This window comes from Heptranchias perlo, unplaced genomic scaffold (genome assembly GCF_035084215.1).
Source record: "Heptranchias perlo isolate sHepPer1 unplaced genomic scaffold, sHepPer1.hap1 HAP1_SCAFFOLD_1804, whole genome shotgun sequence".
Lineage (NCBI taxonomy): Eukaryota > Metazoa > Chordata > Chondrichthyes > Hexanchiformes > Hexanchidae > Heptranchias > Heptranchias perlo.
In genome coordinates, this window is record NW_027139082.1 from 6,210 (window position 1) to 21,055 (window position 14,846).

General features: G+C 58.6%; 1 protein-coding gene across 1 annotated transcript; it reads right to left on the reverse strand.

Moving 5' to 3' along the window:
- Positions 1-1,705: 1,705 nt before the first annotated feature.
- On the reverse strand, positions 1,706-14,567 carry LOC137309802 (ribonuclease inhibitor-like). The gene is made up of 5 exons (XM_067977832.1): positions 13,652-14,567; positions 12,809-12,979; positions 5,879-6,043; positions 2,094-2,261; positions 1,706-1,941 (listed from the first exon to the last, which is right to left on the reverse strand). Exons 1-5 carry the CDS (start codon positions 13,816-13,818, stop codon positions 1,854-1,856), a joined length of 759 nt encoding a protein of 252 aa, XP_067833933.1. The 5' UTR covers positions 13,819-14,567; the 3' UTR covers positions 1,706-1,853.
- Between the last annotated feature and the right edge of the window lie 279 nt (positions 14,568-14,846).

Genomic DNA, 14,846 nt, shown 5'->3' on the forward strand with positions numbered 1-14,846 from the left:
GGAGGTTACAGAGATAGGGAGGGAGGGGGGCGAGGGGCCATGGAGGGATTTGAACAGGAGGATGAGAATTGTCGGGGAGGGAGGAGGTTACAGAGATAGGGAGGGAGGGGCGAGGGGCCATGGAGGGATTTGAACAGGAGGATGAGAATTGTAGGGGCTGGAGGAGGTTACAGAGATAGGGAGGGAGGGGGCGAGGGGCCATGGAGGGATTTGAACAGGAGGATGAGAATTGTAGGGGGCTGGAGGAGGTTACAGAGATAGGGAGGGAGGGGGCGAGGGCCATGGAGGGATTTGAACAGGAGGATGGAGAATTGTAGGGGCTGGAGGAGGTTACAGAGATAGGGAGGGAGGGGCGAGGGGCCATGGAGGGATTTGAACAGGAGGATGAGAATTGTAGGGGCTGGAGGAGGTTACAGAGATAGGGAGGGGGGCGAGGGCCATGGAGGGATTTGAACAGGAGGATGAGAATTGTAGGGGCTGGAGGAGGTTACAGAGATAGGGAGGGAGGGGGGCGAGGGGCCATGGAGGGATTTGAACAGGAGGATGGGGAGTGTAGGGGTTGGAGGAGGTTACAGAGATAGGGAGGGAGGGGCGAGGGGCCATGGAGGGATTTGAACAGGAGGATGAGAATTGTCGGGGCTGGAGGAGGTTACAGAGATAGGGAGGGAGGGGGGCGAGGGGCGATGGAGGGATTTGAACAGGAGGATGAGAATTGTCGGGGCTGGAGGAGGTTACAGAGATAGGGAGGGAGGGGGCGAGGGGCCATGGAGGGATTTGAACAGGAGGATGAGAATTGTAGGGGGCTGGAGGAGGTTACAGAGATAGGGAGGGGGCGAGGGGCCATGGAGGGATTTGAACAGGAGGATGGGGAATTGTAGGGGGCTGGAGGAGGTTGCAGAGATAGGGAGGGAGGGGCGAGGGGCCATGGAGGGATTTGAACAGGAGGATGAGAATTGTAGGGGCTGGAGGAGGTTACAGAGATAGGGAGGGAGGGGGGCGAGGGGCCATGGAGGGATTTGAACAGGAGGATGAGAATTGTAGGGGCTGGAGGAGGTTACAGAGATCGGGAGGGAGGGGGGCGAGGGGCCATGGAGGGATTTGAACAAGGAAAACAACAGTCTTCAGCAAAGACTTAAGTCGTTGGGAGTTTGAGATTCACAAGGATGATCCCAGAACTGAGAGGTTTATAACTATCAGGAAAGACTGAACAGACTGGGGCTCTTTTCTCTAGAAAAGAGAAGACTGAGGGGTGACCTGATCGAGGTCTTTAAGATTATGAAAGGGTTCGATAGGGTAGACGTAGAGAAGATATTTCCACTTGTGGGGGAGACCAGAACTCGGGGGGCCATCAATATAAGAGAGTCACCAATAAATCCAATCGGGAATTCAGGAGAAACTTCTTGACCCAGAGAGCGGTGGGAATGTGGAACTCGCTCCCACAAGGAGCAGTCGAGGGGAATAGTGGAGATGGATTTAAGGGGAAGCTTGAGGGAGAAAGGAATAGGAGAGGGGGAGATGGAGGAGGGAGGGAGGGGGCTCGTGTGGAGCATAAACACCGGGATAGACCCGTTGGGCCGAGTGGCCTGTTCCTGCCCTGTAGAACGCTGAGATTCTGGACCCCTGCCATGGTGGTCCAGTGCCCACTCCGCGGTGTGGCCGTGAGCAGGAGGTGAACTCTGATCAATCGTGAAAGACCCTCGGGCCGGACAAGCCAATTCTTTATTCAACTCCCGTTCGGAGATACAAAAAGACGCGGTGAGATCGGAGCGGGAGTCTGGTGCGGGGAAGGCAGGACCGTTAAACACGCAGGCTCCCCCGCCGCGCGGCCCCCCCCGCAACGCTGCCCGTCACTGTTAGAAGATGACCTTGAAGTCGGTGCTGTTGTCTACAACAGCCAACAGCTCGCTGCGTCCTTCTGCGCTCAGTCTGTTTCTCCCGAGCCTGGAAGGACAAAGATCAAGAGCGCGTTTACTCCGCCTTCTGATGAAACATACATTCCGTGACACACCCTCCCTCCAACTTTACGCTGTTCGCTCCCCCCACCCTGGTCACGACACAATCCGTTCTGTGACATCCGCCCCCGACACACTCACCAGATTCTCTGCAGTTCCGTGCAGGTCTCGATGAGAATGAGGAAGGTTGCAACGGATTGGTCGGTGAACGAGTTGCCGGAGAGGTACAGGCGTTCGATGGTGCAGTTAATGCACAAGGCAGAGGTCAGATCCTCAGCTGCAGCGTCCGTTAGATTGTTAAATCCCAGCCTGCATCGTGGGAGAGAGCAGCAGAAATCAGAGCGGGGGAAGAGAGAGTGGGGAGAGAGAGGGGGACGAGAGACTGGGGATCAGAGAGAATCAGAGCGGGGGAGAGGGGAGAGAGAGGGGATCGGAGGGAATCAGAGCGGGGGAGAGGGGAGAGAGAGGGGTACTAGAGACTGGAGATCGGAGGGAATCAGAGCGGGGGAGAGAGAGGGGAGAGAGAGGGGTACAAGAGACTGGGGATCGGTGGGAAACAGAGCGGGGGAGAGAGAGGGGAGAGAGAGGGGTACAAGAGACTGGGGATCGGAGGGAATCAGAGAGGGGGAGAGAGTGGGGGACAAGAGACTGGGGATCGGAGGGAATCAGAGCGGGGGAGAGGGGAGAGGGGATCGGAGGGAATCAGAGCGGGGGAGAGAGTGGGGAGAGAGAGGGGATCGGAGGGAAACAGAGAGGGGGAGAGAGTGGGGAGAGAGAGGGGATCGGAGGGAAACAGAGCGGGGGAGAGGGGAGAGAGAGGGGATCGGAGGGAATCAGAGCGGGGGAGAGGGGAGAGAGAGGGGATCGGAGGGAAACAGAGCGGGGGAGAGAGTGGGGAGAGAGAGGGGATCGGAGGGAAACAGAGAGGGGGAGAGAGTGGGGAGAGAGAGGGGATCGGAGGGAAACAGAGCGGGGGAGAGGGGAGAGAGAGGGGATCGGAGGGAATCAGAGCGGGGGAGAGGGGAGAGAGAGGGGATCGGAGGGAAACAGAGCGGGGGAGAGAGTGGGGAGAGAGAGGGGGACAAGAGACTGGGGATCAGAGAGAATCAGAGCGGGGGAGAGAGAGGGGAGAGAGAGGCGATCGGAGGGAATCAGAGCGGGGGAGAGAGTGGGGAGAGAGAGGGGATCGGAGGGAATCAGAGCGGGGGAGAGGGGAGAGAGAGGGGATCGGAGGGAAACAGAGCGGGGGAGAGGGGAGAGAGAGGGGTACAAGAGACTGGGGATCGGAGGGAATCAGAGCGGGGGAGAGAGGGGAGAGAGAGAGGGGATCGGAGGGAATCAGAGCGGGGGAGATAGTGGGGAGAGAGAGGGGATCGGAGGGAATCAGAGCGGGGGAGAGGGGAGAGAGAGGGGATCGGAGGGAATCAGAGCGGGGGAGAGAGAGAGGGGATCGGAGGGAATCAGAGCGGGGGAGATAGTGGGGAGAGAGAGGGGATCGGAGGGAATCAGAGCGGGGGAGAGAGTGGGGTACAAGAGACTGGGGATCGGAGGGAATCAGAGCGGGGGAGAGAGAGGGGAGAGAGAGGGGTACAAGAGACTGGGGATCGGAGGGAATCAGAGAGGGGGAGAGAGAGGGGAGAGAGAGGGGTACAAGAGACTGGGGATCGGAGGGAATCAGAGAGGGGGAGAGAGAGGGGAGAGAGAGGGGTACAAGAGACTGGGGATCGGAGGGAATCAGAGCAGGGGAGAGAGTGGGGAGAGAGAGGGGAGAGAGAGGGGAGAGAGAGGGGGACAAGAGACTGGGGATCAGAGAGAATCAGAGCGGGGGAGAGAGTGGGGAGAGAGAGGCGATCGGAGGGAAACAGAGCGGGGGAGAGGGGAGAGAGAGGGGTACAAGAGACTGGGGATCGGAGGGAATCAGAGCGGGGGAGAGAGAGGGGAGAGAGAGGGGTACAAGAGACTGGGGATCGGAGGGAAACAGAGCGGGGGAGAGAGTGGGGAGAGAGAGGGGTACCAGAGACTGGGGATCGGAGAGAATCAGAGCGGGGGAGAGAGTGGGGAGAGAGAGGGGTACCAGAGACTGGGGATCGGAGAGAATCAGAGCGGGGGAGAGAGTGGGGAGAGAGAGGGGAGAGAGTGGGGATCGGAGGGAATCAGAGAGGGGGAGAGAGAGTGGAGAGAGAGGGGTACAAGAGACTGGGGATCGGAGGGAATCAGAGAGGGGGAGAGAGAGGGGAGAGAGAGGGGTACAAGAGACTGGGGATCGGAGGGAATCAGAGAGGGGGAGAGAGAGGGGAGAGAGAGGGGTACAAGAGACTGGGGATTGGAGGGAATCAGAGCGGGGGAGAGAGTGGGGAGAGAGAGGGGAGAGAGAGGGGAGAGAGAGGGGTACAAGAGACTGGGGATCGGAGGGAATCAGAGCGGGGGAGAGAGTGGGGAGAGAGAGGCGATCGGAGGGAATCAGAGCGGGGGAGAGAGAGGGGAGAGAGAGGAGATCGGAGGGAATCAGAGCGGGGGAGAGAGAGGGGAGAGAGAGAGGGGGACAAGAGACTGGGGATCAGAGAGAATCAGAGCGGGGGAGAGAGTGGGGAGAGAGAGGGGTACAAGAGACTGGGGATCGGAGAGAATCAGAGCGGGGGAGAGGGGAGAGAGAGGGGAGAGAGAGGGGATCGGAGGGAATCAGAGCGGGGGAGAGAGAGGGGAGAGAGAGGGGTACAAGAGACTGGGGATCGGAGAGAATCAGAGCGGGGGAGAGGGGAGAGAGAGGGGAGAGAGAGGGGATCGGAGGGAATCAGAGAGGGGGAGAGAGTGGGGAGAGAGAGAGGGGTACAAGAGACTGGGGATCGGTGGGAAACAGAGCGGGGGAGAGAGAGGGGAGAGAGAGGGGAGAGAGAGGGGTACAAGAGACTGGGGATCGGAGGGAATCAGAGAGGGGGAGAGGGGAGAGAGAGGGGAGAGAGGGGGGAGAGAGAGGGGTACGAGAGACTGGGGATCGGAGGGAAACAGAGCGGGGGAGAGAGTGGGGAGAGAGAGGGGAGAGAGAGGGGAGAGAGAGGGGTACAAGAGACTGGGGATCGGAGGGAATCAGAGCGGGGGAGAGAGAGGGGAGAGAGAGGGGAGAGAGAGAGGGGTACAAGAGACTGGGGATCGGTGGGAAACAGAGCGGGGGAGAGAGAGGGGAGAGAGAGGGGAGAGAGAGGGGTACCAGAGATTGGGGATCGGAGGGAATCAGAGCGGGGGAGAGAGAGGGGAGAGAGAGGGGTACAAGAGACTGGGGATCGGAGGGAATCAGAGCGGGGGAGAGGGGAGAGAGAGGGGAGAGAGGGGGGAGAGAGAGGGGTACGAGAGACTGGGGATCGGAGGGAAACAGAGCGGGGGAGAGAGTGGGGAGAGAGAGGGGAGAGAGAGGGGAGAGAGAGGGGTACAAGAGACTGGGGATCGGAGGGGGAGAGAGAGGGGAGAGAGAGGGGAGAGAGAGGGGATCGGAGGGAATCAGAGAGGGGGAGAGAGAGGGGAGAGAGAGGGGAGAGAGAGGGGTACAAGAGACTGGGGAACGGAGGGAATCAGAGCGGGGGAGAGGGGAGAGAGAGGGGAGAGAGGGGGGAGAGAGAGGGGTACGAGAGACTGGGGATCGGAGAGAATCAGAGCGGGGGAGAGAGAGGGGAGAGAGAGGGGATCGGAGGGAATCAGAGAGGGGGAGAGAGAGGGGAGAGAGAGGGGTACAAGAGACTGGGGATCAGAGGGAATCAGAGAGGGGGAGAGAGGGGGGAAAGAGAGGGGTACAAGAGACTGGGGATCAGAGGGAAACAGAGCGGGGGAGAGAGAGGGGGGAGAGAGAGGGGTACAAGAGACTGGGGATCGGTGGGAATCGGGGGGGTGAAGTGGGCAGCGAGCGGGTACAAGAGTTTCGATGGCGCCTCACTCACCCCAGTTTGCTAATTCTGCTGTTCCTAATGCCAGCAGCCAGCTGCTTCACCCCTGCGTCCCCCAAATTATTATCGTTGAGCATCAGCGACTGGATCTTTGGATGCATCAGGAGGACGGCCGTCAGTTCACTGGTACAAGCAACTGTCAGGTGATTATTTTCCAACCTGGAGCGGGGGGTCAGAGACGGAGAGAGATATTAAACCAGCCGACTCCAGCAACGTGTTACACCCACCTCCGGAACATCGCCCGTCTCCGCCCCCTCCCTCCCTGTCTCTGTAACCTCCTCCAGCCCCTACAATTCTCCATCCTCCTGTTCAAATCCCTCCACGGCCCCTCGCCCCCCTCCCTCCCTATCTCTGTAACCTCCTACGACCCTCCGAGATCTCTGCCCTCCTCCGATTCCGCCCTCTTGTCCATCCCCCTCGATTCCCATCGCTCCACCATTGGCGGCCGTGCCTTCAGCTGCCCGGGGCCCTGAGCTCTGGAATTCCCTCCCTAAACCTCTCCGTCTCCCTCCCTCCTCCTTTAAGACGCTCCTCAAAACCTCCCTCTTTCCCCGGGCTTTTGCTCTCCTGTCCGAATATCTCCTCATGGGGCTCGGTGGGGAATTTTACTCTGATTTACGCTCCTGTGAAGGGCCCTGCGGACGTTTTATATAAGATCATAAGAAATAGGAGCAGGAGTAGGCCATTCGGCCCCTCGAGCCTGCTCCCCCATTGAATCAGATCATGGCCGATCTTCGACCTCAACTCCACTTTCCCCCCCGATCCCCGTATCCCTCGATTCCCCGAAAGCCCATCGATCAGCCTTGAATATTCTCAACGACCGAGCGTCCACAGCCCTCTGGGGGAGAGAATTCCAAAGATTCACCTCCCTCCGAGTGAAGAAATTCCTCCTCCTCTCAGTCTAGGATGGCCGACCCCTTATCCTGAGACTGCGCCCCCTGGTTCCAGACTCTCCAGCCCGGGGGGGGAAACAGCCTCTCAGCATCTACCCTGTCAAACCCCCCTCAGAATCTTATCTGTTTCAATGAGATCACCTCTCATTCTCCTAAACTCCAGAGAGTATCGGCCCATTCTACTCAACCTCTCCTCATAGGACAACCCTCTCATCCCAGGAATCGATCGAGCGAACCTTCATTGCACCGCCTCTAAGGCAAGTCTATCCTTCCTTAGATATGAAAGACCCTGTTTAAAGAGGGAGTCTCTCTGTCAGGGACCCCGTTTAAAGGGGGAGTCTCTCCGTCAGGGACCCTGTTTAAAGAGGGAGTCTCTCTGTCAGGGACCCCGTTTAAAGGGGGAGTCTCTCCGTCAGGGACCCCGTTTAAAGAGGGAGTCTCTCTGTCAGGGACCCCGTTTAAAGGGGGAGTCTCTCCGTCAGGGACCCCGTTTAAAGGGGGAGTCTCTCCGTCAGGGACCCCGTTTAACGAGGAGTCTCTCCGTCAGGGACCCCGTTTAAAGAGGGAGTCTCTCCATCAGGGACCCCGTTTAAAGGGGGAGTCTCTCCGTCAGGGACCCCGTTTAAAGAGGGTGTCTCTCCGTCAGGGACCCCGTTTAAAGAGGGAGTCTCTCCGTCGGGGACCCCGTTTAAAGTGGGAGTCTCTCCGTCGGGGACCCCGTTTAAAGAGGGAGTCTCTCCGTCAGGGACCCCGTTTAAAGAGGGAGTCTCTCCGTCAGGGACCCCGTTTAAAGGGGGAGTCTCTCCGTCAGGGACCCCTTTTAAAGGGGGAGTCTCTCCGTCAGGGACCCCGTTTAAAGAGGGAGTCTCTCCGTCAGGGACCCCGTTTAAAGAGGGGGAGTCTCTCCGTCAGGGACCCCGTTTAAAGAGGGGAGTCTCTCCGTCAGGGACCCCGTTTAAAGAGGGGAGTCTCTCCGTCAGGGACCCCTTTTAAAGAGGGAGTCTCTCCGTCAGGGACCCCGTTTAAAGAGGGAGTCTCTCCGTCAGGGACCCCGTTTAAAGGGGGAGTCTCTCCGTCAGGGACCCCGTTTAAAGGGGGAGTCTCTCCGTCAGGGACCCCGTTTAAAGAGGGAGTCTCTCCGTCAGGGACCCCGTTTAAAGGGGGAGTCTCTCCGTCAGGGACCCCGTTTAAAGAGGGAGTCTCTCCGTCAGGGACCCCGTTTAAAGAGGGGAGTCTCTCCGTCAGAGACCCCGTTTAAAGTGGGAGTCTCTCCGTCAGGGACCCCGTTTAAAGGGGGAGTCTCTCCGTCAGGGACCCCGTTTAAAGGGGGAGTCTCTCCGTCAGGGACCCCGTTTAAAGAGGGGAGTCTCTCCGTCAGGGACCCCGTTTAAAGGGGGAGTCTCTCCGTCAGGGACCCCGTTTAAAGAGGGAGTCTCTCCGTCAGGGACCCCGTTTAAAGGGGGAGTCTCTCCGTCAGGGACCCCGTTTAAAGGGAGAGTCTCTCCGTCAGGGACCCCGTTTAAAGGGAGAGTCTCTCCGTCAGGGACCCCGTTTAAAGGGAGAGTCTCTCCGTCAGGGACCCCGTTTAAAGGGGGAGTCTCTCCGTCAGGGTCCCTGTTTAAAGAGGGGGAGTCTCTCCGTCAGGGACCCCGTTTAAAGAGGGAGTCTCTCCGTCAGGGACCCCGTTTAAAGAGGGAGTCTCTCCGTCAGGGACCCCGTTTAAAGAGGGAGTCTCTCCGTCAGGGACCCCGTTTAAAGGGGGAGTCTCTCCGTCAGGGACCCCGTTTAAAGTGGGAGTCTCTCCGTCAGGGACCCCGTTTAAAGGGGGAGTCTCTCCGTCAGGGACCCCGTTTAAAGGGGGAGTCTCTCCGTCAGGGACCCCGTTTAAAGAGGGAGTCTCTCCGTCAGGGACCCCGTTTAAAGGGGGAGTCTCTCCGTCAGGGACCCCGTTTAAAGAGGGAGTCTCTCCGTCAGGGACCCCGTTTAAAGAGGGAGTCTCTCCGTCAGGGACCCCGTTTAAAGGGGGAATCTCTCCGTCAGGACCCCGTTTAAAGGGGGAGTCTCTCCGTCAGGGACCCCGTTTAAAGAGGGAGTCTCTCCGTCAGGGACCCCGTTTAAAGAGGGAGTCTCTCCGTCAGGGACCCCGTTTAAAGAGGGAGTCTCTCCGTCAGGGACCCCGTTTAAAGAGGGAGTCTCTCTGTCAGGGACCCCGTTAAAAGAGGGAGTCTCTCCGTCAGGGACCCCGTTAAAAGAGGGAGTCTCTCCGTCAGGGACCCCGTTTAAAGAGCGAGTCTCTCCGTCAGGGACCCCGTTTAAAGAGGGGGAGTCTCTCCGTCAGGGACCCTGTTTAAAGGGGGAGTCTCTCCGTCAGGGACCCCGTTTAAAGAGGGGGAGTCTCTCCGTCAGGGACCCTGTAGAAAGGGGGAGTCTCTCCGTCAGGGACCCCGTTTAAAGAGGGGGAGTCTCCCCGTCAGGGACCCCGTTTAAAGAGGGGGAGTCTCTCCGTCAGGGACCCCGTTTAAAGAGGGGGAGTCTCTCCGTCAGGGACCCTGTTTAAAGGGGGAGTCTCTCCGTCAGGGACCCCGTTTAAAGAGGGGGAGTCTCCCCGTCAGGGACCCCGTTTAAAGAGGGGGAGTCTCTCCGTCAGGGACCCCGTTTAAAGAGGGAGTCTCTCTGTCAGGGACCCCGTTTAAAGAGGGAGTCTCTCCGTCAGGGACCCCGTTTAAAGAGGGAGTCTCTCCGTCAGGGACCCCGTTTAAAGAGGGGGAGTCTCTCCGTCAGGGACCCCGTTTAAAGGGGGAGTCTCTCCGTCAGGGACCCCGTTTAACGAGGGAGTCTCTCCGTCAGGGACCCTGTTTAAAGAGGGAGTCTCTCCGTCAGGGACCCCGTTTAAAGAGGGGGAGTCTCTCCGTCAGGGACCCCGTTTAAAGAGGGAGTCTCTCCGTCAGGGACCCCGTTTAAAGAGGGGGAGTCTCTCCGTCAGGGACCCCGTTTAAAGAGGGAGTCTCTCCGTCAGGGACCCCGTTTAAAGGGGGAGTCTCTCCGTCAGGGACCCCGTTTAAAGGGGGAGTCTCTCCATCAGGGACCCCGTTTAAAGGGGGAGTCTCTCCGTCAGGGACCCCGTTTAAAGGGAGAGTCTCTCCGTCAGGGACCCCGTTTAAAGGGAGAGTCTCTCCGTCAGGGACCCCGTTTAAAGGGGGAGTCTCTCCGTCAGGGACCCCGTTTAAAGAGGGAGTCTCTCCGTCAGGGACCCTGTTTAAAGGGGGAGTCTCTCCGTCAGGGACCCCGTTTAAAGAGGGGAGTCTCTCCGTCAGGGACCCCGTTTAAAGGGGGAGTCTCTCCGTCAGGGACCCCGTTTAAAGAGGGAGTCTCTCCGTCAGGGACCCCGTTTAAAGGGGGAGTCTCTCCGTCAGGGACCCCGTTTAAAGGGAGAGTCTCTCCGTCAGGGACCCCGTTTAAAGGGAGAGTCTCTCCGTCAGGGACCCCGTTTAAAGGGAGAGTCTCTCCGTCAGGGACCCCGTTTAAAGGGGGAGTCTCTCCGTCAGGGTCCCTGTTTAAAGAGGGGGAGTCTCTCCGTCAGGGACCCCGTTTAAAGGGGGAGTCTCTCCGTCAGGGACCCTCTTTAAAGAGGGAGTCTCTCCGTCAGGGACCCCGTTTAAAGAGGGAGTCTCTCCGTCAGGGACCCCGTTTAAAGAGGCAGTCTCTCCGTCAGGGACCCCGTTTAACGAGGCAGTCTCTCCGTCAGGGACCCTGTTTAAAGAGGGAGTCTCTCCGTCAGGGACCCCGTTTAAAGAGGGGGAGTCTCTCCGTCAGGGACCCCGTTTAAAGAGGGAGTCTCTCCGTCAGGGACCCCGTTTAAAGAGGGGGAGTCTCTCCGTCAGGGACCCCGTTTAAAGAGGGAGTCTCTCCGTCAGGGACCCCGTTTAAAGGGGGAGTCTCTCCGTCAGGGACCCCGTTTAAAGGGGGAGTCTCTCCATCAGGGACCCCGTTTAAAGGGGGAGTCTCTCCGTCAGGGACCCCGTTTAAAGGGAGAGTCTCTCCGTCAGGGACCCCGTTTAAAGGGAGAGTCTCTCCGTCAGGGACCCCGTTTAAAGGGGGAGTCTCTCCGTCAGGGACCCCGTTTAAAGAGGGAGTCTCTCCGTCAGGGACCCTGTTTAAAGGGGGAGTCTCTCCGTCAGGGTCCCTGTTTAAAGGGGGAGTCTCTCCGTCAGGGACCCCGTTTAAAGAGGGAGTCTCTCCGTCAGGGACCCCGTTTAAAGGGGGAGTCTCTCCGTCAGGGACCCTGTTTAAAGGGGGAGTCTCTCCGTCAGGGACCCCGTTTAAAGAGGAGTCTCTCCGTCAGGGACCCTGTTTAAAGGGAGAGTCTCTCCGTCAGGGACCCTGTTTAAAGGGAGAGTCTCTCCGTCAGGGACCCCGTTTAAAGAGGGAGTCTCTCCGTCAGGGACCCTGTTTAAAGGGGGAGTCTCTCCGTCAGGGACCCCGTTTAAAGAGGGAGTCTCTCCGTCAGGGACCCCGTTTAAAGAGGAGTCTCTCCGTCAGTGACCCCGTTTAAAGAGGGGGAGTCTCTCCGTCAGGGACCCCGTTTAAAGAGGGATTCTCTCCGTCAGGGACCCCGTTTAAAGAGGGGGAGTCTCTCCGTCAGGGACCCCGTTTAAAGAGGGGGAGTCTCTCCGTCAGGGACCCCGTTTAAAGAGGGGGAGTCTCTCCGTCAGGGACCCCGTTTAAAGGGGGAGTCTCTCCGTCAGGGACCCCGTTTAAAGAGGGGGAGTCTCTCCGTCAGGGACCCCGTTTAAAGGGGGAGTCTCTCCGTCAGGGACCCCGTTTAAAGAGGGGGAGTCTCTCCGTCAGGGACCCCGTTTAAAGAGGGGGAGTCTCTCCGTCAGGGACCCCGTTTAAAGGGGGAGTCTCTCCGTCAGGGTCCCTGTTTAAAGGGGGAGTCTCTCCGTCAGGGACCCCGTTTAAAGAGGGAGTCTCTCCGTCAGGGACCCCGTTTAAAGGGGGAGTCTCTCCGTCAGGGACCCTGTTTAAAGGGGGAGTCTCTCCGTCAGGGACCCCGTTTAAAGAGGAGTCTCTCCGTCAGGGACCCTGTTTAAAGGGAGAGTCTCTCCGTCAGGGACCCCGTTTAAAGAGGGAGTCTCTCCGTCAGGGACCCTGTTTAAAGGGGGAGTCTCTCCGTCAGGGACCCCGTTTAAAGAGGGAGTCTCTCCGTCAGGGACCCCGTTTAAAGAGGGAGTCTCTCCGTCAGGGACCCCGTTTAAAGAGGGGGAGTCTCTCCGTCAGGGACCCCGTTTAAAGAGGGGGAGTCTCTCCGTCAGGGACCCCGTTTAAAGAGGGGGAGTCTCTCCGTCAGGGACCCCGTTTAAAGAGGGAGTCTCTCCGTCAGGGACCCCGTTTAAAGAGGGGGAGTCTCTCCGTCAGGGACCCCGTTTAAAGAGGGGGAGTCTCTCCGTCAGGGACCCCGTTTAAAGAGGGGGAGTCTCTCCGTCAGGGACCCCGTTTAAAGAGGGGGAGTCTCTCCGTCAGGGACCCCGTTTAAAGGGGGAGTCTCTCCGTCAGGGACCCCGTTTAAAGAGGGAGTCTCTCCGTCAGGGACCCCGTTTAAAGAGGGGGAGTCTCTCCGTCAGGGACCCCGTTTAAAGAGGGGGAGTCTCTCCGTCAGGGACCCCGTTTAAAGAGGGAGTCTCTCCGTCAGGGACCCTGTTTAAAGAGGGGGAGTCTCTCCGTCAGGGACCCCGTTTAAAGAGGGAGTCTCTCCGTCAGGGACCCCGTTTAAAGAGGGAGTCTCTCCGTCAGGGACCCCGTTTAAAGAGGGAGTCTCTCCGTCAGGGACCCCGTTTAAAGAGGGGGAGTCTCTCCGTCAGGGACCCCGTTTAAAGAGGGAGTCTCTCCGTCAGGGACCCCGTTTAAAGAGGGAGTCTCTCCGTCAGGGACCCCGTTTAAAGAGGGAGTCTCTCCGTCAGGGACCCCGTTTAAAGAGGGGGAGTCTCTCCGTCAGGGAGGGAGGGGGCACGGGCTGCGTTCTGTTACTCACTTTATCACTTCCACCCCACAGTCGGGGTCCTTCAGCCCCCCGGATAGTTGGAGCACCCCTGCGTCTCCGAGGTGGTTGTTGTTCAAGCTGAGACTGAAGATCAGGGGATTGGAGACGAGGGCGGAGACCAGGTCCCCGGTGCACCCCTGCGTCAGTCCGTTCCTGGACAGCCTGGAGGTCAGAGAGAGAGCCCGAGATAAATAAGGAGGAGGCCACTCTGCCCATCGCGCCCGTGCTGGCCCTGTGAACGAGCTCTCCAATTAATCCCCCCCTTGCTCTTTCCCCCCCGCCGTCGCCCTGTAAATTTTCCCCCTTCGAGTATTCCCCCCCTTTTGAAGGTTATTATTGAATCTGTTCCCACCGCCCTTTCAGGGAGCGAATTCCAGATCATCGCGACTCGCTGCGTAAAAAAACATTCTCCTCGTCTCCCCCTCTTTCCCCGATTATCGTCAATCTGCGTCCTCTGGTTCCCCGACCCTCCTGCCCACTGGGAAACACTCTCTCCTTATTCACTCGATCAAAACCCCTCCTGATTTCAAACCCCTCGGTTAAATCTCCCCTCAACCTTCTCCGCTCCGAGGGGAACAATTCCCAGTTTCTCCAGTCTCTCTCCGCGTAACTGAGGTCCCTCATCCCCTGGTCCCGTTCTGGGAAATCTCCTCCGCACCCTCTCCGAGGGCCCTGGACATCCTTCCGAAAGTGCGCGGGGCCCGGAATCGGGAGGCGATACTCCAGCTGAGGCCCAACCCCGGTGATTTTACGGAGGGTTCCTGTTACGGGGGGCTAACGCAAACGGTCAGAGTGCGACCCCACCCCCCCACGCCCAGGTCGGGTGGTACTCACTCCAGCTCTGCTATCTTACAGTCCGGATCCCTCAGAAGCACACACAGGATTCTCACCCCTTCATCTTGGAGATTATTGCCCTGCAGGCTGCCGAGAGGAAGAGAAACACAGCAGGAGGAAAGCATGAACGATTCGAGCAATGTGGGAAACAGGAGGAGGCCATTCATTCCCCCTCGAGTCTGTTACACAGGAACAGGAGGAGGCCATTCATTCCCCCTCGAGTCTGTTACACAGGAACAGGAGGAGGGCCATTCATTCCCCCTCGAGTCTGTTACACAGGAACAGGAGGAGGGCCATTCATTCCCCCTCGAGTCTGTCACACAGGAACAGGAGGAGGGCCATTCATTCCCCCTCGAGTCTGTTACACAGGGACAGGAGGAGGCCATTCATTCCCCCCTCGAGTCTGTTACACACAGGAACAGGAGGAGGGCCATTCATTCCCCCTCGAGTCTGTTACACACAGGAACAGGAGGAGGGCCATTCATTCCCCCTCGAGTCTGTTACACACAGGGACAGGAGGAGGGCCATTCATTCCCCCTCGAGTCTGTTACACAGGAACAGGAGGAGGGCCATTCATTCCCCCTCGAGTCTGTTACACACAGGGACAGGAGGAGGCCCATTCATTCCCCCTCGAGTCTGTTACACAGGAACAGGAGGAGGGCCATTCATTCCCCCTCGAGCCTGTTACACAGGAACAGGAGGAGGGCCATTCATTCCCCCTCGAGTCTGTTACACAGGAACAGGAGGAGGGCCATTCATTCCCCCTCGAGTCTGTTACACAGGAACAGGAGGGAGGCCCATTCATTCCCCCTCGAGTCTGTTACACAGGAACAGGAGGAGGGCCATTCATTCCCCCTCGAGTCTGTTACACAGGAACAGGAGGAGGGCCATTCATTCCCCCTCGAGTCTGTTACACACAGGGACAGGAGGAGGGCCATTCATTCCCCCTCGAGTCTGTTACACAGGAACAGGAGGAGGCCCATTCATTCCCCCTCGAGTCTGTTACACACAGGGACAGGAGGAGGGCCATTCATTCCCCCTCGAGTCTGTTACACAGGAACAGGAGGAGGGCCATTCATTCCCCCTCGAGTCTGTTACACAGGAACAGGAGGAGGCCATTCATTCCCCCTCGAGTCTGTTACACAGGAACAGGAGGAGGGCCATTCATTCCCCCTCGAGTCTGTTACACAGGAAC

Bases quoted from the DNA above. Each gene is read 5' to 3' on its own strand.
- LOC137309802 (XM_067977832.1), bottom strand. From the start codon at position 13,818: ATGAATGGCCTCCTCCTGTTTCCCACATTGCTCGAATCGTTCATGCTT. The intron at 12,980-13,651 runs GTGAGTACCACC...TCTGACCTCCAG, and splicing joins TGTAAGATAGCAGAGCTGGA to GCTGTCCAGGAACGGACTGA. The intron at 2,262-5,878 runs GTGAGTGAGGCG...CCCACGATGCAG, and splicing joins AGCAGAATTAGCAAACTGGG to GCTGGGATTTAACAATCTAA.